Source organism: Neolamprologus brichardi, chromosome 6, assembly GCF_056152115.1.
Source record: "Neolamprologus brichardi isolate AB-2024 chromosome 6, ASM5615211v1, whole genome shotgun sequence".
In the NCBI taxonomy this organism is placed as follows: domain Eukaryota; kingdom Metazoa; phylum Chordata; class Actinopteri; order Cichliformes; family Cichlidae; genus Neolamprologus; species Neolamprologus brichardi.
In genome coordinates, this window is record NC_142109.1 from 12,162,698 (window position 1) to 12,184,383 (window position 21,686).

General features: G+C 42.4%; 1 protein-coding gene across 8 annotated transcripts in view; it reads left to right on the forward strand.

The window, feature by feature from the left end:
• lrba (LPS-responsive vesicle trafficking, beach and anchor containing) overlaps positions 1 to 21,686 on the forward strand; it is a 176,075-nt gene that overhangs the window by 42,011 nt on the left and 112,378 nt on the right. For 7 of the 8 annotated variants that reach the window (XM_087841692.1, XM_087841691.1, XM_087841693.1 and 4 more), the window contains exons 20-30: positions 1,069 to 1,192; positions 1,305 to 1,497; positions 8,165 to 9,463; positions 9,636 to 9,832; positions 10,666 to 10,819; positions 11,336 to 11,516; positions 13,118 to 13,251; positions 13,828 to 13,935; positions 14,079 to 14,220; positions 14,860 to 15,217; positions 20,586 to 20,755. In XM_087841692.1, the coding sequence (XP_087697818.1) occupies positions 1,069 to 1,192; positions 1,305 to 1,497; positions 8,165 to 9,463; positions 9,636 to 9,832; positions 10,666 to 10,819; positions 11,336 to 11,516; positions 13,118 to 13,251; positions 13,828 to 13,935; positions 14,079 to 14,220; positions 14,860 to 15,217; positions 20,586 to 20,755 (3,060 nt within the window). The remainder of the gene's footprint in view (positions 1 to 1,068; positions 1,193 to 1,304; positions 1,498 to 8,164; positions 9,464 to 9,635; positions 9,833 to 10,665; positions 10,820 to 11,335; positions 11,517 to 13,117; positions 13,252 to 13,827; positions 13,936 to 14,078; positions 14,221 to 14,859; positions 15,218 to 20,585; positions 20,756 to 21,686) is intronic. The other variant, XM_087841696.1, reaches the window with a different exon arrangement.

Sequence of the window (21,686 nt, forward strand, 5' to 3'; positions counted from 1 at the left end):
GGTCTTTGTGTAGTCACACATTGATTATCCCAGGCCTTTATTGCGTTAAAATCTCTCCTGCCCAACCATCCCGGACAGGCGGTATATATCATAGGAACCTTGTATGGGTTTGCGAGCATATTGTATGGAACATAGACTGGTGGTCTGTTTCTCCTTTGCCGTGTATTCTCTTGATTTAATCTGTGACAAACTCCCAAAATGGCCCCCTGATTGCAGTCTTTAGTAACGTCAGAGCCAATCAAACAAACCGAGGAAGTACCGTTTCCCTCAAATTAACTCGAGGGAAAAGAACCAAGAGCAAATGGAAAAAAGAAGGGAAAAAAAGAAAGAAAGGAACACGCCATCCCTCCATCCTCATTCCCGGTACATGCTGGGGTAATTTTCTGGCGGTAAAGGTTCAGCGACTCATAATTTGAGTGACTAAGGCGTAGAAACAACACAACTGTCTGCCGGGGCAAGGGGGCATCGGTTAGCGCCAAGGTCTGAAGAGACGAGTGAAATCCAAGCCCTACCGTCTCTCTACTCAGAGCAAATGGACACTGACATTGTCTAGATAATTCATCTAAACAGTCAGTCTCTTTGGTTTAACCGAAGCCAAGCATTTCAGAAGGGCCTGTGACTCTGGCGCTCTCATTTGAAACAATACCAAAGCCATTACAGTATGATAAAGATCAATGGCTCTGGGCTTTTTATTCTCCTCTGTTCTGTTTTTCTTACCACGGGCGCAGATTTTCAGGTGTGCACAGCTGCAAGTTCAGATAGTTTGTGACACAATGATTTGCACATGCTGAAACCAATGTATGATATAGCTGTTGATTTGCTCGGTTTCCCCTCCTGCGACCAATCTTTTTTGTATATCCAAACACGATGCTGGGTGTTTCCAAATTCAAATGTTATTTTATAAGCCTTGAAAATACTGCTTGGCTGTTATGTATTACATTACAAAATGCACAAAGCAGACGCAGTATTTTTGATATTTTCCAGCACTGGTGCTTTTTTTTTTTTTTTAAACTCCATAAAGCATTTTTATCTCAGACTGTAAACAGTCTGTTTTTTTTCCTCTTCCAGAGATTCTGAAGGTAATAGCTGCTCTGCTGAAGAACTCTCCCCCCTCTCAAGAGAGCATGGAGGTGCGCAGGGTCTTTCTGTCAGACATGATCAAACTGTTCAATAACAGCCGAGAGAACCGCAGGTAAGAATCGGACCGATTCAAAGGATAGAGAAGTACATCACACGTCAGTGCACGCTGCGTTTAGGCGCCCGTGGGATTTGCCACCTCCTCATTTGCTGCCGTTTGTTTTCAGGAGCCTGCTGCAGTGCTCGGTGTGGCAGGAGTGGATGCTCTCTCTGTGCTTCATCAACCCGCAAAACAACGAGGAGCAGAAAATCACAGAGATGGTGTACGCCATCTTCCGCATCCTGCTCTACCACGCCATCAAGTATGAGTGGGGCGGCTGGCGAGTCTGGGTGGACACCCTGTCCATCACGCACTCCAAGGTCAGCTCATTATATCCCCGCACGCAGAGCTCACACACAGCTTTGTTTATCCTTCTCTACAAACTTCTTCCATTTCCTCGTCTGTTTTTCTTTTTAACATCTTAGCATTATCTTTCTGTAGCAAACACACTCACCGTCTTGCTGAAGTATCGTCAGCCTTAAACACTCACAACATGACTGTAACCACAAGCCTCTTCCTCCTTTTCAATTCCTGCCAAACAGAAAGCAATGATCATTCAAAGCAATCAGTTCTCCCACCCATGTCTTTACTTTCAAATGCGACACAACACAATTCATCAAATAAAAGAATCACACAGCATTATCATCTCGCCCGGTTACTTTCAGCAGAGGCGAGCGGGGTAATTGAACCTTGCGTCCCGGTGCCCATCAGATAAAGCTATGGAAGCTATATAGTGATTGTAATTTAAAAGCTAGTTTCAGTATAAACCAATTGGAAAGAATCCCTTCAGCCTTCCCTCTCTGTGTTTATGTATAGCGTCTCTTTCTTTCAGATCACACAGATAAAAATAAACTTCTGGCACGTTTTATTTCCAAAACCTGAATTCAAAATACTGCTTTAGAAATTCAGTGTTGATATCATATTGCGCTCCTCTGTTCCAGAGCAGTGAAGTAATTGAGGCTGGTGTCAGATTGTGGTCTGGGGGGTTTTTAAGCCTGGCAGATTGAAAGTTGAGTTAAAGAAGTGCTCGTGATATGAGACGCTTCACTGTAGCCTGGAGTGCCATGACGGGTTTCATCCAACAGGGGGCACAGAAAGACTGCCAGGGAGATCAGCGGCATGTAGGCTGCTGTGTGTGTTGGATGTGGGGTGTTTTAAAACTCCCACACATCTGAACACTGAAGCACAATGATAAGGACTCAAGAAGAAGAAAATATTGGTCAGCATATTGTAGAAGAGTGTCAGTGAAATTCTGAAAAGGTAACACACGTATGCACAACAGCAGATGCTGCTGCAAGCTTGAGTGGCTTGAGATATTTCAAAAAGAAATAGACTGCTGGGGAGCGTGAAAAATACTAATGCTAATATTTTAGCTGGGTTTTTTTACAATAGGGATAAACTCTAGTTATTTTCTTCCCCCCACAATGTGGTGTATTTGCAGCAAGATTAATGCCGTTTCTTCTTGACTGAAGTTACAGTTGTTCCTGCTGAATTTCACCCTTACAGTGCGTGAATAAACCCATGCACTTGTACAATGTGACACACACACACAAATACACAGAGGGCCAGGGACTGCCTCTGAATTGAACTTGCAGCAGGTCCCACCAAGATGCATGCATCTGCTATAAAAAAAGCTAAAGAAACTCAATTGCAATTTTATTGTCCCGTTTGATAGATTTCCTGCCACCTTTGTAGCACCAAAGCTGTTTGTCACTGTTGCTATCTCCTCCCACTGCTGCAGGGCTGTGTTTGTGCGCGCGATTGTAGTGCGTTTGTGCGTGCGTCCGTGTGTGTGCGCGTCCCTGCACACGCGTGCGTCTGTTGTGAGTTACCAGGCACATTTTATTTTTGCCCTCCTTCTCTCTCGAGTTCTAGCAAGCCCTTCTCTCTGATCACATTGAATATTCATGGGAGCTGCGCGAGAACAATCAGAGAAACAAGGCCTCATAAATACAACCAGCCCACCGGGAGCCTCTTGATAAGCGCATATATGCATTCACACATATTTGCACACCTCCTCTTTACAAAGACTTTTTATGATTGAGTTTGCCTTGTGTAAAACATGGTAAAATTGTCAGTTTGATTTGTAGAGTGATGCTGTACTTGAAGCTGAGCACGGACTGAAAAGTTGTCTGTGACTCGCACTGAAAATACTTTTTCTATTGATGCAGGATGGCTTTAAAAAAATATTAGACATTACACACAGAGTTTTATTATCATTTACAGGCTCTAATACACAGGAATTTCTGTCTAGCTATAAAAGTTTTGTTTTTAAAAATTATTTTTCATGTAAGTTATCTGTGATCTGAGTATTGGCTGTTCAGATTTCTGGCTGATTGAGTGGGATGAGCAGCAGCATGTCTGCTTTTTACCTTTTTTGTTCTTGTGTTAAATTTGTGGGTTTTTCCTGGCTCAGAGTGGGTGTTTGGGTGAATGATCACTGTGTACAGTAAAAGCACAGTCTGTTGAATTTTTACACATATCTTGTCACTCTTTTGGCTGCACGATAAAATGATAAACAAGAGGTTCCTTTGGGGCTGTCTAGAACATGTTTGTAGGACACCAAAAATTATTTTATGCAGTTTAAAAAAAGAGGTCGTTTGTAGATAAAATAAATTGTCTTTTTTTGTGATATCATTCATTTACATGCTAGAGACCGCTTCACTAGGGACAGATATTGTTACTGTGCTATTTGTGCCAGTGCTGTTTATTAATTTTTTTTTTTTCTTGATGGTTTCAATAGACATTTAATGACTTATGGCTACTTTTGACATATTGGCGAGTTTGCTGACAGCACAGCTGCTCCATAGGAAGTAAAAGAGATGACTTTGTGTTACCTTATTTAGCAGTAGTATATACATTCTCCTTTTATTTGCAGACATTAGAAATACAATGCTAACTAACAAAGGTAACTACAAATATTGTATACCTGCTGATATTCTAATTTTCATATTTAGAGTTTGAGGAGACGATATAAGAAAAAACTATTTGCATTAAGTTGCTGTGTGTATAGTTTCCCCACACACATGTGTGTGTTCGTGTGTTCATATGTGCATTTATTCACATCAATCATTAGTGTATCTGCACGAGTGTCTCTAAGTAGACAGATGTTTCTGCAGGTGGGCACGGTGACACAACAGCCCTCCCACTCTCTGCCCACACAACCCACCCAAGGTGCCCCTCGTCCGTCTCTGCACACAAATCAGTTTGAGAACGAGGAGTTCTCCGAAAGGGAGAGATCGGGGCGTGAAGGTCCCGATGCCCTTCACACTTCCACTGCTGACTATCGTCATCACCTGCCAGACTTTTCACCACAAAGATGGCGATAAGCAGAGAGGAGCAAAGATATCTGACATAATTTAATACGCATTAAGGTATTAAAATTCTTCACTCAAACCCCAAGTGTAATAATTTAGTCTGTTTGAGTTTGTGAAGGGGTGCTAAACATCACAGGAATAGTAGTTCAGCAAAACAGTCTTTGCCTTCTGGGATTATTAAGATTATTAAAACACACACACCTGACTCAAGCTGTTGTTCTTGGCAAAGAGTTTAGAGAGCGATCCTGTGACGACTGGACAAAGGAAGAAAGTGAGGATCTAATGCTAGATAAAGAGCTGTGCATCAAGTGTTGTCGAGGTTATCCAGCAGTTAACATTTTGCACATTTCCAGTATTCATATATTTAAAATATTACATATTACAAGATATATATTGTATGAAATTAATGATAACCAAATGGTGGAGATCCGAAGTGTTTTTCTGACTTTTAGTGCAAGTTACTGCACGCTATGGAAGGATCTTTCTACAAGCTTGTCTTGTTATGGTTGTAATAAAAAATAAAAATGAAGCCTATCTGCATTGGCCTCGATCAGCAGGGCAGGACAAAACTAAGAAAAGTTTTAACAAGAAGTGAGAAAAGAAAGTGCTGTGAATAGGAGAAAAACTGCATGGAGACTTGCAGTAGCAGATGACATTGATTTTGGAGAAGGAATTGCATTTAGCAAATCGGATTACAGCCACGCTGCCCTCTCCATTTCCCCCTTGTTTTGTGGTCACTATCTATCTATCGCCAATCTAAATGGGGACTCCCAAGCTCCTACCATGGGGGTCCTCTCAAGATCAGCGCTTTGCGCCGCTCTCTTACTGTAACAGGTTGTCGTTTTTATTCAGAACTTGTGAAAACTCTGCAAAAAAGTCCTTTCTTTTTTAGAAGTGCAGTTAAGAATGTTTAAAGTATCTCTAATAGTAATAATAAAGAAAATGTCCAAGTATTATTGTGTACAAAAAACACAAAGTTGTCCAAGTTGGGTTTTGTTTGTGTTCGAGTCTTGAGGCATTTCAGATCTTTTTCTAGGATCTGGCTGTGCTGCATCCACTTAATTCCATGTTACCTGTCACATTAGAAAAGCCCACCATGTTTTTGTACATTACCATAGCATTTTTCCATAACCCACTGAGGCCAGACCGAGTCTTGGAGTAGAATGAAATTAGATTAGATCAGCGCTGATGTCCTAGCCACCCAAGGCAGTTTCTATATTTTGTAGCGAAGCTAAACGCTCTTTCAAAAACCACAGAGACATATACTACCTCTGTCTAATGGTAACTGGATCTGTTACAGAGCCCCATTTAAGGCCGGCATACATCATCTTAATGTACAGACTGCATCCTGAATCTATGACGTTATGTGCTGAGCTGCTTGCCTACATAATTTCCATAGCGGTGCACTCTGAATGCAGCCTTTTAATTGCTAAAAATGCTAAATGTCAAATTAAGCTCAAACTAATGGGGTAGAAGGTCTTGCTGTGTGATCAGTGGGAAAGCAGGAGGAAGGAAGAAAGAAAGAGGCAGACTGCTGGTGCATTTAGAACGGGCTGTGCACTCAGAAAACAGCTATGGATTACCAATCACTGCTTCCCACTACAGAAGATTAATGAGCACCCATGTAGCAGGCTAATTTAGAACAATAACGCCTAATTAATTACAAATAATCAGCTTCTTTCTCCCCCTTCCCTTTCTTCCACTCTCAATGACTCTCTTTCTCCTTTTGCAATTTCTTATTTTTTTTCCTTCCTTTTCATCTCCAGCGTTCCCATTTTCTTTGTTTAGATCTCACTCTCTCTCTCTTTCTCTCTCCTCCTATCCAAATAGCCTCAGGTAAAAAAGCAGCAAAGTGGGTCTAGTTTCACTCACACAGCAGACCCCCCCCCCCCCCCCCCCCCTCCACCTACAACCCATCTTTGACTTTCTGTCCTCCAATCCCAGTGATTAATGCAGGGTCTTAAATTAGGCGTGGGAGGATTTGCCGATGCTGGACACGCACTCAGCGCAGCTAGGAGACACACACTAATAGTGTCTACCGCTAATCTATGACTGCTTACATGGATGGGCTCTTCCTCAAATGCCACTGCAGACTATTGTCGTTATAGACTAGCAGTCTAGTATACCTATATCAGATGGTAAGAAGACTGATAGAGGTTAATAGGCCGTGGGCAGCTGCATGTAAGAGAGGGAGAGAGAAAGTTTTAAATATGCCACAGTTAGCCACAAATGGTCCCAGTTTTCAAATATTATAAGAAGCACACAACAAACAGGCAGTTTGAGGATATCGTGCTTCCATAATTTGGGGTTTGCTGTTTGTTGGGACATGAGGAAAAAAGCAGAAAATGGATACAGTGGATAAGTAGCTGGATGGTTTTTATGTTAATTTATATACAGTATAAGTACAGCCCTAATAACATGGTCACATTATTTTCACGGTTACAGCACGCTTTTTTCCAGCCTTACTGAGATGTTTAGATTTCCTATAGGACAGATGTTTCTAAATTCTTTTACAGAAGTATCTCCCCCCTCCCTTTAAAAAAAAAAAAAAAAAAAAAAGAAGTTTAAATCCATGGAAAATGCCTGATTTGAAGTCTCCAAACACTTTGGCTGCAGCTGTGTTGGCGTTTTTGGGCTAAAAGCAACCAAATTTAGGTAACTAAAAGTGTGGCTGTGGCTCAGAAGCACTTTATCGACTAATCGGAAGGCCGGTGATTTGATCTCTGGCTGCTACAGTCTATATGCCAGAGTATCCTTGGGCAAGATACAGAACCGCAGTTTGCTCCCAATGGCTTCATCTGAGTGTGAATGTTAAATGCACAAAAAGAGCTTGTGTGAATGTGTGTGAATGAAACATGTTGTATAAAGTGCTCTGAGTGCTCAAGTAGAATAGAAAAGCAATATAATAAGGCCCAGTTCATTTAGCATATTTGGGTGAAAGGGAAGTGATATCAGGTTAGCTGCTAATTAGTGAGAAGTACGATGCAAATAAAATACTGCCGTTTCAATCACCTGGACTGGAGCGCATTTCTTACATGGGGCTCATTTGTACAGTTAACTTTGGTGCAAGCCATGCTGTGTGTGAGATAACTATGAGGTGCAAAGTAAAGTAACTTTTTTAAGTAGTTGTTCTCCAAAAGTTGATTCTGTTCATCTGGACGTAGCGTTTTCTGTGGGAGAAATGTTTCATTACTCATCAGTGACTTCTTCAATCTCAGCTGACTGCAGGTTTCTCCATCTTTGGAGATTTACTTACCTGGATGATTGACCATGCATCAAGACAAACTAAGTAGTTGTTGTTTTAGCAGAGTGGGGATTGGCTCACTTTGTGGCTAGCTAGATATGAATATCTGATGACCTGCAGTTTTTGGTTGCTTATTGAGGAACAGATCTCACTGGATAATTTCAGTGCTAAATAGGCTCATCATCATTCTTATTAGTAATGGCATCACTGACATGTGCATATTAATACATATTTTGCTTTAAACATTTAGTGTGTGTGTTATATTGGCCTGCTTATTTCCTTATTCACACAGAATCATCAGTGGATGGACTGTAATAAGCCAATGAACCAGTTTTTATCATCAAACTAGGCAAACGGAGCAGACTGATAAAGTGTGTGAACAGTACGACATTAGTTTTTCTAACATCACATGTTTTGTGTTTGCAGGTCACCTTTGAGCAACACAAAGAGAATCTGTCCCGTATGTTCCGTCAGTACCAGCATCAAGAGTCCACTGGCACGATTCGCTCCATCTCTGGTGTCAGCCAAAGCTCTGAGACTATGGAATGTGTTAATGGGCCACCTGCAGAGGAAACTGCTCCCTCCACTGTCATTGAGCTGACTGTGGACAAGCTGTCCCAGAAAACCCCTGATTCAGCATCCAGTTCCACCATTACTTCCAGCCTGCTGGAGGTTGATGATGAAAGGGGACAGGCATCCATCACTGTGTCCAACATCCTGGCCGGGGCCAAAGATGAAGAACAAGAGCAACAGCAGCTGGGGGAGGAGTCTACCAGAGATAGCTCGGGTGTCAAAGAGGAGACGCAAAAAGGTGCTACAGAGCAGCCGAGTGAAGACGTCAACAAAGAGAAAGCACAGACTTCTACTGGAAAAACTGCACAACATGAAACGGCTGACACAAAAGCGGTGGACGAGGGCAAAGTCTCTGCACCATCTGGTAGCGATGATGCACAGACACCTGTAACAGATGATGAAAAATCTGAAAGTGAACAGAACAAAGGTGACTCGTCAAAGTCAATGACAGAAGACTCTTTAGATGAAGCAGAGGCTGAACCGCCAGCAGCTTCAGAGCGAGAAAACAGCGTGCTCGGTGGAGCTTCCGTCCTCAATGAGGACCTGGCTGACGTGTCATCTGTTAGCGACCAGGTCCATCCTAGCGATGCTGATGACAGCCAAGAGGAGTCTTCTTATGCTTCTGCTGCCACCGGAGAGGAAGGTGGGGAAGTGAAGAAGGACGAAGACGAACAAAAAGATGGGGGTGAAGAACAGGAGCTGAATAAGGAAGAAGAAAAAGTTGAGACACAGGAAAGTGAAGTGAAACAGGCGCCTTGTGTGGAAAGCCAGACTTCTCCAGCTGAAATACCTGAGAAAAGTGTCACAGAAGCACCTAAAGAAAAAGCTGGCGACGAACAGTCTTCCTCCATAGCTGAAACTACTACTACTACAAGCCAGCAGCCCTCAGACACCACACCGCCATCTACAGCCCAGGAGGTTACAGCGGCATCAGACTCCACTGCAGATGTCCAGCCATCAGAGACCAGCGGTGCCACTGAAGAAGAAACCCCATCTGGTGCCGCTGACAGTAGCACCACCTCTACCAGCTCCGACACTCAGAAGGGTGCAGAGTCTGTCAGCAAAACCAAAGAAATCAAAATTGCCAGACTGGACGTGTCCAATGTGGCCTTAGACACCGAGAAACTTGAACTGAAGGAGACCTCTGCAACAGTATGCAATCCACACCCTTTTTTTTTTTTAGCACTTATGTGTTACTCAGGTGTTACAATAGTTTATTATAGTTTAGGTGTTACACAAAATTGAGCGTTTAAGTTTCAAAGTGTTTTGTCAAAGGTTCGTGTCACATTAAAACATATGACGTTTGGCTTCCATATTTCTGTAGGAAACAAGCCAAGGTCAGTCAGCAGCTGCTGCATCAACAGCCGCAGGAAGTTCTTCAGGCCAGCCAACAGACAGCAGCACCCCTGCACCTCGCTCCACCATGTTTCGCATCCCAGAATTCCGCTGGTCCCACATGCACCAGCGTCTCCTCGCTGACCTGCTCTTCTCGATTGAGACAGATGTCCAGATGTGGAGAAGGTAGGACGACAGTCCGCGGGCTCTGATTTTATTAATGCTTCAATAAACAGAAATATGGCTTTATCAACTAAAGATTTTTTGAGGAACATGCAGAAGTTTTATGTTTTATATTTTTTTTGTTGTGATTGACTCAATTTAGCATAAAGACTGGAAAGTGAAAAAAATAGTTTGGTCCTTACACTTTGAAAATAGGTTTACTGTCTTGTTCAGAAAATTACGAGTTAGCAGGCTTTTAAAAACAATGTAACTCTAAATCTGTAATTGTCAGAATGGTGTAATCTTATCAAATTGTAGAGCAAATAAGTGAGTTTTTCAGTCATTCTTTATCGAAATTGGTTTGTAACAGATCCTGAGCTAGAAAAGTACATTAGAACTGTGCAATGGGACCAGATATTAAAGTAAGTGTCTGAATAAAAGAAGAACAAGCCACATAGCTTTACGCTGTGTGAGTGTGACTTGAGGTGAATTTAGAGGTGCCTTAACCTCCTAAGACCCGAACTCTTCCACGACATGCATTTTTAATTTCTCTTTGATATTTGGTCACATTGGGGCCCGATGAATGTAAAAACAAAGAATTACCAGATTTATTTATTTATTTATTTTTGTTTTTAAGAAAAATGAGAGCCACATATGAGGATATTCATTTAAAATTTTGATAGAACAGTAGCAGTATAATGTCCTCATAAGTGGATATCAGGCCCATGTAGAGCAAAATTGAGTATTTTGGTCTAAATAACCCAAAATGTGATGTCCACATATGTGGACGGCAGGTCCTAGGAGGTTAATACATCATTGCAATAACTAAAACCATCTTCTTGTCTTTTGCCTTTTAGTCACTCCACAAAGACGATTCTGGACTTTGTAAACAGCAGCGAGAATGTGGTGTTTGTCCACAACAGCATACACCTCATATCCCAGGTGGTAGACAATCTCGTCATGGCTTGCGGAGGCATTTTACCTCTGCTCTCAGCTGCCACATCTTCCTCCGTGAGTCTTTCGCTGCACGTGTGATTTTACGTTTGTATTTGTATGGCTGTGGCTCCGGTCACAGGAAGTTATCCATCCACATTGACCTTTCCCCAATCACATTAGACTACAGTTAGCTGCTTCCTAACAACGTTAGTTTGTTTAAGTCCTGTCTGACCTCAGTGACAGCCGCTCTCTTGCACCATTCTTTGCTTCTGCCAATGACCTGACCGGTCTAAGGAGCGGGTTCACTTCCATTATAATTGATTTACATTCAGTTGCGTGGGCTCTGTAACCAGATTTCAACCTGAATGTGAAAAATTGCATTTTCACATTCCTTGATGTATTTTCAGTGCTGCTCACGTTACGTATGTAACAACTTACTAACTGTGATAGATCACTGGTTATTCAAGTCGAGGCTTCTGACCAGGGTAAAACCTGACTGTAATGTTACTTTTGAGAGAAAATGTTTAGAGGTTTCCTCATTATTACTTTTATTATTTATATATTTTTTCCCCTCTCTCTCTCTACTTTCAGCATGAGCTAGAAAACATCGAGCCCTCCCATGGCTTGTCAGTGGAGGCTTCGGTCACCTTCTTGCAGCGCCTCATCAACCTTGTGGATGTTCTTATTTTTGCCAGCTCACTCAACTTCACAGAGATAGAAGCTGAGAAAAACATGTCATCAGGAGGCATCCTCCGACAGTGCCTTCGCCTCGGTATGCACGTTGTCATTATTCCTGAGCTTCTAACTAGCTTTATTTCTCTTGTTTGGTCCTCTGCTTTTTTTCTGCCTTGCTGAGTTTTTACATGTGTAGCTGGCTTTCAAGTGAATTTCCCACTTCTGTTTCATCCTTTTACTAACCCCACCCCTCATCCCCCTCCCGCTCATTGATCCACCTTACGTCAGCTGGCAGCAGCCTTCTGTATTAGCCCCAGTCATGGCTCCCTACAGTGTTTTTGACCCTCCCTTCTGTATTCGTCCCTGTATTCTTCCTCTCAATCTTCAGCTCCAGCTCCCACTTGGATCCCCCTCGCCTCGTTCACCCCACTCATATCAGCCCTCTCTTATCTTGTTATTATAACCCTCCTGCATGGCAACACTTTAAAATGGCTGCTCGCATGATATAGTGAGTTGTTCATAATGGCCTTGGCTGTACTGTACTGCCGCGTAGCCCGAGGCCTTTGTCTGCCTTCTGTTCTAGGCTATTAAAGTTTCCCCTGACAGCATCAAAAGCCTAGCCTCACAATCACTGAATAAAAGATATTGAAAATCTTCCATTATTCATTTAATTTTTTTTTTTTTGCAGCACACCTTATCAACGCAGCATGCACAGATTAAAAATGAAAGTAGTACAGTATACTTTCTTTGGATATTTAATGCTGCACATTCAGGTATCCGTTTCTGCTTTTAAACACAGTCCAGCCCTCAAACAAAACGGCTGTCAAGAGGCGGACTTGTTATCTAAAAACGCTTGTTCCCTCTGATGTTGCTGCTGCTGCTGTGTGTGTTTTACAGGAAAACGATGCCACCATAGCACAGGTTCAGTTTTAGAAAGCAGCCGCTATGAAATGAATATTTGATGAGGTATGCGCTCCCCATTGCTGGCACCTAATCTGATTTTGGAAAACTGTAACAAGGTTTTAGCGTCTCCACCCCTCCCTCTCCTCTCTTTTTTTCTTCCTTTTATAAATGGTCGTATGAAAGAGTGGTCCTAATGGAAAAAGCGAGCCCATTTCCAGACGGAATAATTCCCTCCTTCGTAATCTAAATGCCTCAGAGTTAACATTTGTCAGTTGTCACGCTCTGAGCAGTGGGGGTTGGGAGGGGTCCAAAGAGGAGCAATACATTAAATTACAAATGTTAAGTGTGCCAGTTCTGAACCCACCTAAAGTTGTTGGACAACGAGGGGTTTTTTTTTCTTTTTTTCGTCTTTTTTTTGTCCGTTGAAGGGTGTATCGCGCTGCCTACTCAGCATGTGCACACCCGGGAGTGTCATTTGTTATGGGAGCTGCACACAGTGGATGTGATTCAAGAGCACACCCTTGCACTATGACCTTGGGAGGAGAGGTGGAGCAGGGAAGAGTGAACGATGCTGCCAGAGTTGGCCAGAGCACTGACCTTGTCACGGCCTCGCTTTTTCTCTCCTGTTTTTGTCTCTCTCTGCTCGCTCCTCTCGCGGCTCAGTTTTACGTGCTCTTTTGTTGTGTTCGGAGGCTTGTAAATGCAAAGATTTTAAATTTTGTGTTTGCATTCCCCCCCGACAATGATTTTATTTGTATGATGTCACATAAGATCTCTTTCTCCGTCCCTCCCTAGTGTGTGCTATTGCAGTGAGAAACTGTCTGGAGTGTCAGCAAGCCCAGTTTAAGAACGGCGCAGACAGCTCAGCCCGCAGCTACACAGCCATGCAAGGCACTTTGCTTGGAACAGCCAAGTCTGCATCTGCGCAGGCAAGTACTTGAAATGATCACCTTAACTTACATTTTCTGCTGTTTTAAATTCCTCTACCATCAAACGCAAAATAACATCATACTTTTCAGCGACCGGTTCCCACATTTGTGCCGATTATCTTTTGTATAATGCGCTTTTTGTCCTTCTCCTGTCCTCAGTAGGCAACCAGAAGGCGCTTTGCCCTTTGTCCTGTTCACCAGCAGCTACCAAGTGTTATTGCATTAGCTCATATCTTATTATGTTACCACACGGGTTGCTATTTGTTACACTAGACTAAGCCCTTTGTCATTGCCCCTTTGATTTGATACAGTGACTTCCAGTAAAAGTCATGTTGTTCTTCCCTGAACCGGGTGTTAAACCTCATTTATAATGCAGTGGCTCTATAGAAAAGCCATTATGTTAAGGACACGGTCTCAGGAGGGATAGCTTCCCTAAGCTGTTAAACCTTACCCTGCTCCTTGAAGGATTAATAAACACCCAGAATGGTGTAAACGTGCACGTGCGGTTTACACTTCCCTTGCAGATAGTAATACATTTCACATGATAATTGCTTGATTTTTAATGCGTGCATGCAGAGTCCTGTTGATGCTGTGACAGGTGGCATGTCTCCAGTGAGAGATTTAGACCGGCTGCTTCAGGACATGGACATAAACCGCCTCAGGGCTGTCGTCTTCAGAGACATTGTGAGTTGTCCAGCAGACACGTTCGCATGCCTGTACACAGCACTCACAACGTGTATGAAATCACCTTTTCTAGCCTCCTCTAACCTCTGGTGCTTTTCAAAGAGGACGCACGTACAGATTGTTTAGTGTGTTGTTTGTTTCAGGAGGACGGTAAGCAGGCTCAGTTTCTGGCTCTTGCCGTCGTCTACTTCATCTCAGTCCTCATGGTGTCCAAGTACCGTGACATCCTGGAGCCCCACAATGACAAGAAACACCCTCAACGCTCCCAGTCTGCAAGGAGTACAGGTATACAGAACCTTCAAGAAAAAAAAATCATCAGGCGCATTTATGTGCATCAGAATGAAGCAAGTTGTTGAAAAGGATCTATGAATCCTGACTTTTTCCTTTTTCCTTTTTCTTTTTTAATAAGTGGGTTCATGTACTGCATAGTGTTCGACTATAAAAAAAAACCCAAACAGCTGCTAATCATCTTAAAAATTGTGGAAGCACAGCAGTGCTGTTTTTAAAGTTTGTGTATTTTTATTTGACCTGCAGATTGTTTTGGTGTGTGTTTCTCCTGATTGTGATTGTAACTTGCCATGTAAATAAATCACACACACATTCACACTGATGAACACATCAGGAGGAATCTGAAGTTCAGTATCTTGCCCAAGCAGGGATTGAATCACCAATCTTCTGATTTGTAGATGATGTGCTCTGAGCAGGGTTTATGCCTCTGTCCCCGCCCTCTGTTTTTGATACATTAAGCATTATTAGACAAGTGCCATGTAACTCAGTCAATTTTAAGAAAAGAGACATTTCTGCTCTACAGCTAATATCTCAGTAACGGGTCAAATCTAGACGACAGTCCAGAAGAAAAATATGTAAATCAGGTTTTCTGATGGAAGTGGATGCTCTTATTTGTTATTATTTATGTCCTCACAGATAGTGCTGCTGTTTCAGGTAGCACAGAAGGAGAGAACGGCTTCTCTCTGCGCCGGTATGATTCCGGCATCGGAGATGACCACACCTCAACTGCCGCAAGCGACGCAGATCTGTCATCCTCCGGTGGAACTCACGGTCCCGATGCCATTTCAGAGGCCTTGTCCACGCTGTCATCTGAGGTCAGACCTGCTCTGTCTGCTGACTCAAAGGGTAAAAATGTGAAGGACATTCTGCGCAGCCTGGTGAGCGCTCCAACTGACGATATCGTGGTGGATCCAAGCCTGTTGCCGCCAGCGTTCCTGGGAAGTGTGAGCGATGCGGCCAGAGAACCATCGCCACAGTTCCGCTCTTTTGATAGGTGAGGGTGTGAACATGGATTGACATACACTTAAAAAGCACATATGGTGTTTATAGTCTCAACGTTTGCATTTGACAGTTCCACAGGATTTTACTCCCAACATGACTGCGGGAGACCTTTGAAAGTTAAACCTTGAATGCATCTTTGCTTTATTTCCTCAGAGGGGGCTTTAGCGGATCTTGAAAAGCATTTAGTAACAAAAGCCTCTTTGGACTGGGAGTCTTTGTTGGTGACGACTTCTCTCTTTACTAAGGTCCTCACCTCATGCAGACTTCCTCCTTTCAAAAAATTGTTTTAAGACGGAGAAAAAGTTTTGAGGAAAGCTTTTGTCTGTCCCTGTTTAACAGTTATAAGGGGTTCCCTCCTTTCTTAGAGTAAAAAAAAAAGTATATAATTTGCGTTATCTCCAGCAGTATGGGGTGAACAGTCAGGAGTAAGGCTTCAAAGGCAGAGCAGGGTACTGAAGTCACAGACGGGCTCAGGTGAGGGAGGATGGTTACTGGTCTGGTTTGCATTTGGAGCGCTGTTTCGCACATAGACTTTTACAAACGGCTCGATTTTGGCGGGGGTGGGGAGGGTAAAGAGGGAGAGGCACAGAGATGGGAGAAGTGGGAGAAGGAAGCCGTCACGGGGAAGCGTGTCAAGTCAAAAGTTCTCACGCACCAAAGAAAACATTTCTACATTTTTCTCTTTGTCACTCACAAACACGCTCACACTCAGTCAGTCTGCCTGCCCCCCAACTGTGGGAATTCCACAGCATCTCTGTGATCGCGTGTCTTTATCTGAGGAATGCTTTGTCAGGTCTCAGGGCGCTCCTCATATCAGGGGGATTAGACTGGCTCCTGTCCGCTGAGCACACTCAGTAGGAAGAGAGGACGTCAGGAGAGCTGGAGAACGTAGACTAACAGCTCACTTGCTGGTTATGGGAGCCTCTTCATGCAGGGCACGCTGACAGTAGACTTTACCCCAGTTACCTTTTTATTAATCACTTGCACATCTGCACAAAAAAATTAATATCAAATCCAGGTGGAGGTTAACTAGTCCAGACTTTTATATTATTTTAAACTGAAAACCAACATCTTATTCATATTATTCACACAATATTCAATCACCAGAATTATTTCTTTAAGCAGAAAAAAATCAATGAACTCTTTGGTCTATAATGTATGATTATATATTAGATAGTATTATTATTATTAACAATAACAATTAATTGGGACTGAAGAGAATTTTTAAAAAAGTGGATACCACCAAATGTTTGGCTTTATTGATTGATCAGTCACTTCAGCCTTTAGTGTGTCCTGCACACACTACTGTCTGTCAGTGTGCCAAGTTATTTTGATGCCTCCGTGTCAAAACTACCCCTCCCATTCATGTCATCCTCTGGTTTTAAGCCTATATTTATTCTCGGTTTACTGCTTTTTATCACCCCGCTGTCTCTCAACCCTTACCAATTACCTCTCGACACATGTAGATATGTTCCAATGGTGTTTATTATCTGTTGCAATGACTTTATCACCGCTCGGCATCTCCCGCTAACCACTAAGTCTTCCAGGGACACGAGTACAAGCCAGAGCCGACATTCTGCACTGACATCTCCTGCCAAAACATGGCAACTTTCTGCTTGCCCAGAGGGTTGGATTTATGAGACCAATGTATGAAAAAAGCCGGGATCTCCCAGATAAAAACTGGAGGCGGGTCAGAGGGTGAAGTATCCCTGCAGATTTATTTACTAGTGGAGACGTGCTGGATTTCTCCCATGCATTTCTCAGCCATGCCCCTGTTATGACAGCCAGTCTGCAAATATTTGCTGATACTAACCAGAACTAAACAGTGTCATTGTATGAGTCTGTGATTTAGACTTCATGGTTCGGCAGAATATGTGAGTGTTAGACAGTGGGATATACATGGTGCGGTTGTTTGCATTCCTGGTAGCAGGCTTTGCATGCATGTGAGAGCTGATGTACAGATGACTTTTGTTGATGATTAAATGTTGTTAATGTACTGCTGGCGGTAAGCGTGTCAGGCATGAGCGCAGCTCTCAGTCAAGGCCTACCTTTTTAGAAAAGTCAGTTAATAAAGACGTTGTCGCTTTGCATTGGAGTTCACCTGCAGTGATGTACCTTGAGGAAGCTTGAACCCACTTTAGCTGGTATAATAAAAATCACACATTTATGTGCTAGTGTTAATTGCAAAGATCCATATTATATCCGAATCAGGACATAATGATAAATATCTGCCATTGTTTTTAGTACATTGCTTTAACAAAATTGTCAAATATTGTTGTGATTACAAGACAGTAGAAATTAAACTGGGAAAAGATTTTTCATATATCATTTACTAAAGAATTGAGCCACCAATGAAAACTGTAAGTATATAACACCTTGAAATTGATAAAGCGAGGTCTAATATGCAGTCTGGTTACCACAACTGAGATTTGTTAATGTTTTATTTTAATATTTGTTTGACAAACATAAAGACTGAGCTCTTTTGCACGTGTTTAATACCGTAGTTTTAGATGGTTGCTCTCGATCATCTCCATTTTTAATAGATTATTTAACATCAAGTAACACAAGAGAAACTCGGTTGATAGTATAAACAAAGGACAAGGGAGTTCCCCAGGTCTTCTGTCTTTAAACCCAGGATTACTTGAAGATGTTAAGATATGGGCTTTGTGAGCGGCGCACTCTTATTACGGCTAATAATAGCCTTTTATGCTTCCTTGGTTACTGTGTGTAAACATGTGTCTTTCACTCTATTTTGGATAATTAACAAAGAACGGTTTACCCCCTTTTAAACCACTGTCTTCCATTGGTTTAATGAGGCAGTTGTTTTTGTGGGCACTTTGGTTGATGTTGTTCACACTTGCAAATCACAGATAACATCAAGGTACCGACTTCCGCCAGCCGCAGCTCCATAGGGTGAAGATGTGTACAAATGTGTTTGTGTGCGTACGGTCAGTGTTGTTGTTACATAGTGAAAGCTATGATCAAAGCTTTGCTGGGGTGCACTCTTCTCTCCATCGTGTCAGTCTGAGGTAAAGTCTCCAGAGAAGAGTATTTTTATGTACATGCAACTTGAGACAATTTGTTATTCGGTCTCACACTTGTTTTACCTGAAATAGCAGAGTTTACTGGAGTCATAGCTGCACTTAGCCATAGTAGGTTAGACCTTCTAAATAATTCAGCCACACACACACACACACACACACACACACACACACACACACACACACACACACACACACACACACACACACACTTTCTGCCCTGGGCTCCTGTTTGCGGGTTGAGTGGGGCCGCTGACGGCTGATTAATCGACTGGGGCGGCCCACTCATGATAAGTGTGGCTAATGACCTGCTGAATAATTCACTGAGCCTTTGCTGAGGAACAGATGGAAGGCCAAACACATATGCAGACATGCTCACTGGCAGACTTCTTCACACCCGTGCACTCGAGCATTTATTTGGACACTCATGTGTGTGCATTAAAATATTTCTGAAAACATCCACGCACACTTTCAGCCTTCACTCAGCAGGGGTGTCTCTCCTTCTGTCTCTGCTGCTTTTGACACCCAGGGTGCTTCATGTCAGCGCCACCCTTGCTTCTTGATACCACCGTCCAGTCCACTCACTATCTGAACAGAAAAAAAATTACCAGATACTTTTATCTCCACTCTTCTTGCCTATCAATACTGATTTCATTCTCTTCTGTCACTACTTCGGGTTTTATGCATCACGTGGACCTTGTGTGGACCTTCCATCTGTCAAGCCTTCCTGACACAGTTATTATTTTTTTCCTCAAAGCTGTTAGGATTTAACAGCTACAGTAACTTTTAGTAAAAATAGATCTGATCAGCTGCCTTAAATCAGCTGAGCGCATGCTTTGACACAGCAGCCAGGTATCTGTCTGCAGTACAGAGAGCAAACTATCCTCGTGGGTGTGTGCAGGAAAGAATGCACATACACAATCTGAAACTGGGGACGTGCAGGAATGTATGCAAGCTCTTGTGTTTGCGCCTCTTCTTTTTATTGCATATTCAAATTTGACGTATTCTTGCATGTCTTGTTAAAACCTGCATTGGGTCGTGTTTCTGAGAGGGGAGCAGTAGCCAGGGATTAGACCCTGCTTCTCCTATGTCAGCACTGATAAGCAAGGCCAGGCTCTCTTTGATATGGCCGCTGGTCTGTCAGAGCCCCGGTCTAAACTGACAGCTTATCTGCATGCTGCTCTCCTCGCATCTGCTGTTCGCCGGATGAGAATTGAACTCCACTTACTCGTACCACATCACTATGAGAAACATTTCCTGTTACTCCACAGGAGGGACCTCTCAACAGGCAGCATCATTGTTACAGAGAAACTCAATGTACATATTTAATCTGGCTGTTTTTGTGATGCTTGGCAGTTGTTTTTTTATTAATGTCAGGATTTGTGTCTAAGGATACATTGATTTTATTTTTTATTTTTTTACATTTTTAGAACAAACAACTTAAAGTTGTCATTTTTAAAATCAAGTGTGGACGCAAACCTTATTTAAGGCAAAGCCAATGTAAGAGCCAAGTCTAACAGGATATTTTTCATTTCAAAATGTTTTTTTCTTTCCTTGAAATAACCTGAATTTGAGCAACAACAAAAAAAGATCACTTATTTGTATTTATTTTAGAAGGTTTTCTAGAATAACTGAGATATTATAGAAGTATATTATTATAAATGTACTGATTTGGTAGACTAAATATCAGGCATCATAGAAGCAGTTGTATTAATGTCAGATAACATGCAGCTGGTGTTATGTGATAAAGCAGAAGATGACATCTAATAAAACGGGTGGCTATGGCTTAGGGGGTAGAGATCATCTGCTATTGGAGGGTCGATGGTTTGATTCCTGGCTGTTAGAGTCTGCATGCCAAAGTATTCAGTAGTATTCACATACTTAACCCCAGTGCATTCATCAGAGGGTGAACGTTAGATAGAAAGCACTTCGGCACACTTAAAGATGTTTTAGATGAAGCTTGATTTCAGTGTAGCCAAACTGTAGTTTCTTCAAGTTTTCTCAAAGTAGTATTGTTGACTAAAGAAAAATGTATTTAATTAAAAGTAGAAATGTCCAAATAAAACAGTTTTTTAAATTGCGACATTACATCAGGTGTCCTGTTTTATGGTAAGGTTCAGTGGGCTGCTTTGGCTACTATTCTGCTTATTTAAATAATAATTACTCCTCTACTCTAATGTGTCAGTGAAGTTTGTGGTGTTGTTCTAGTCATGCTGTGTGCAAAAATCTTATGAAGGGTTCTGTGAATTGGCAGCATCAGCATTTTCTTCCAGTTGATCTATGAGTCTTGATAATAAGCGCTTTTTCTTCTCTCTACAGAAGCGTCATCGTTGCACCAAAGAAAGCGGGCGTGATGCCATCTCCAGGCACTTCCACCCCCGTCCTGGCAACCGCCTCCGCCTCCGTGTCTGGTGGGACACCTATCGATAGCGTCTCTGTGGTATCTTCTAGCGACGCCTCCCAGAGCACCTCTGCAGACTCTGCAGCCTGTAAGCACACAAACACAAAACCGGACTGCAGTACTGGCAGAGCAGTGAGGGCAACTAAGTCACAGGGTGGATGAGTCTGCTGAGGAGAAAGTCAATATTTATTCAGAGATCGTGCTTCTCTGTATGTCTGATGGAATAATGGTGTTTGCACAGTGTAATCCAGTTTCTTCAGGCTGGAGGACAGCATGAGTAACGCTGATTCAATTATTTAAAAAGCTAAGGCAGTATCGAATGTGGAAAAAAATAAAAACATTTGAGACAATTTTAGGGCGGTGCTCTGCCAGTGCCAGGGCCCATTGTGCAATTACAAAGAAAATGATGTGAGTCTACACAAAAATGTAATGGGTTAGTCATCAGGATTACGCAGAAACTACCGAGCCAAATTTTGCAAAACTTTAAAATTGGAAAACAAACTGCACTAATCACACTGGATCATGCATAACTGTAAGAGAGATGCAATAGAGTGCATTTGGAAAGGGTGGGTTTCATGTATCAAGGGACCATTCAAGTGGGGGGGGGAATCAAACGTAGACATTAGTTATTTGGCATTTGTCTTAACTAACAGGCTACTGGGACATCCCAGTATTACAATAACTCCAGTAGGAGGAGGAATAAGGTGAATGGTGACTGAATAAAACAATATATTAAAGTCATACCTATCTTAGTTGATTCATAAGTGACATAAATCAGCAGTTTTTGTCCCCTTTCTGTGTAAAAGTGTAATGTTTTTTTTTTGTCTGTGTGTTTAAGAGAGGAGGGTTTGACATGAGTATGTGGATTATGTTTTAGGACTTTTGGGTGCGTGTGTGTGCTAGTAAATAATTATAGCTTAGCTGTATGCACAGACTGCTTGATGGCACTGAGAAGTGTTGAGTAAATATGCTGTGTGTGTGTGTGCGTGTGTGTGTGTGTGTGTGTGTTTTAGTGGGGC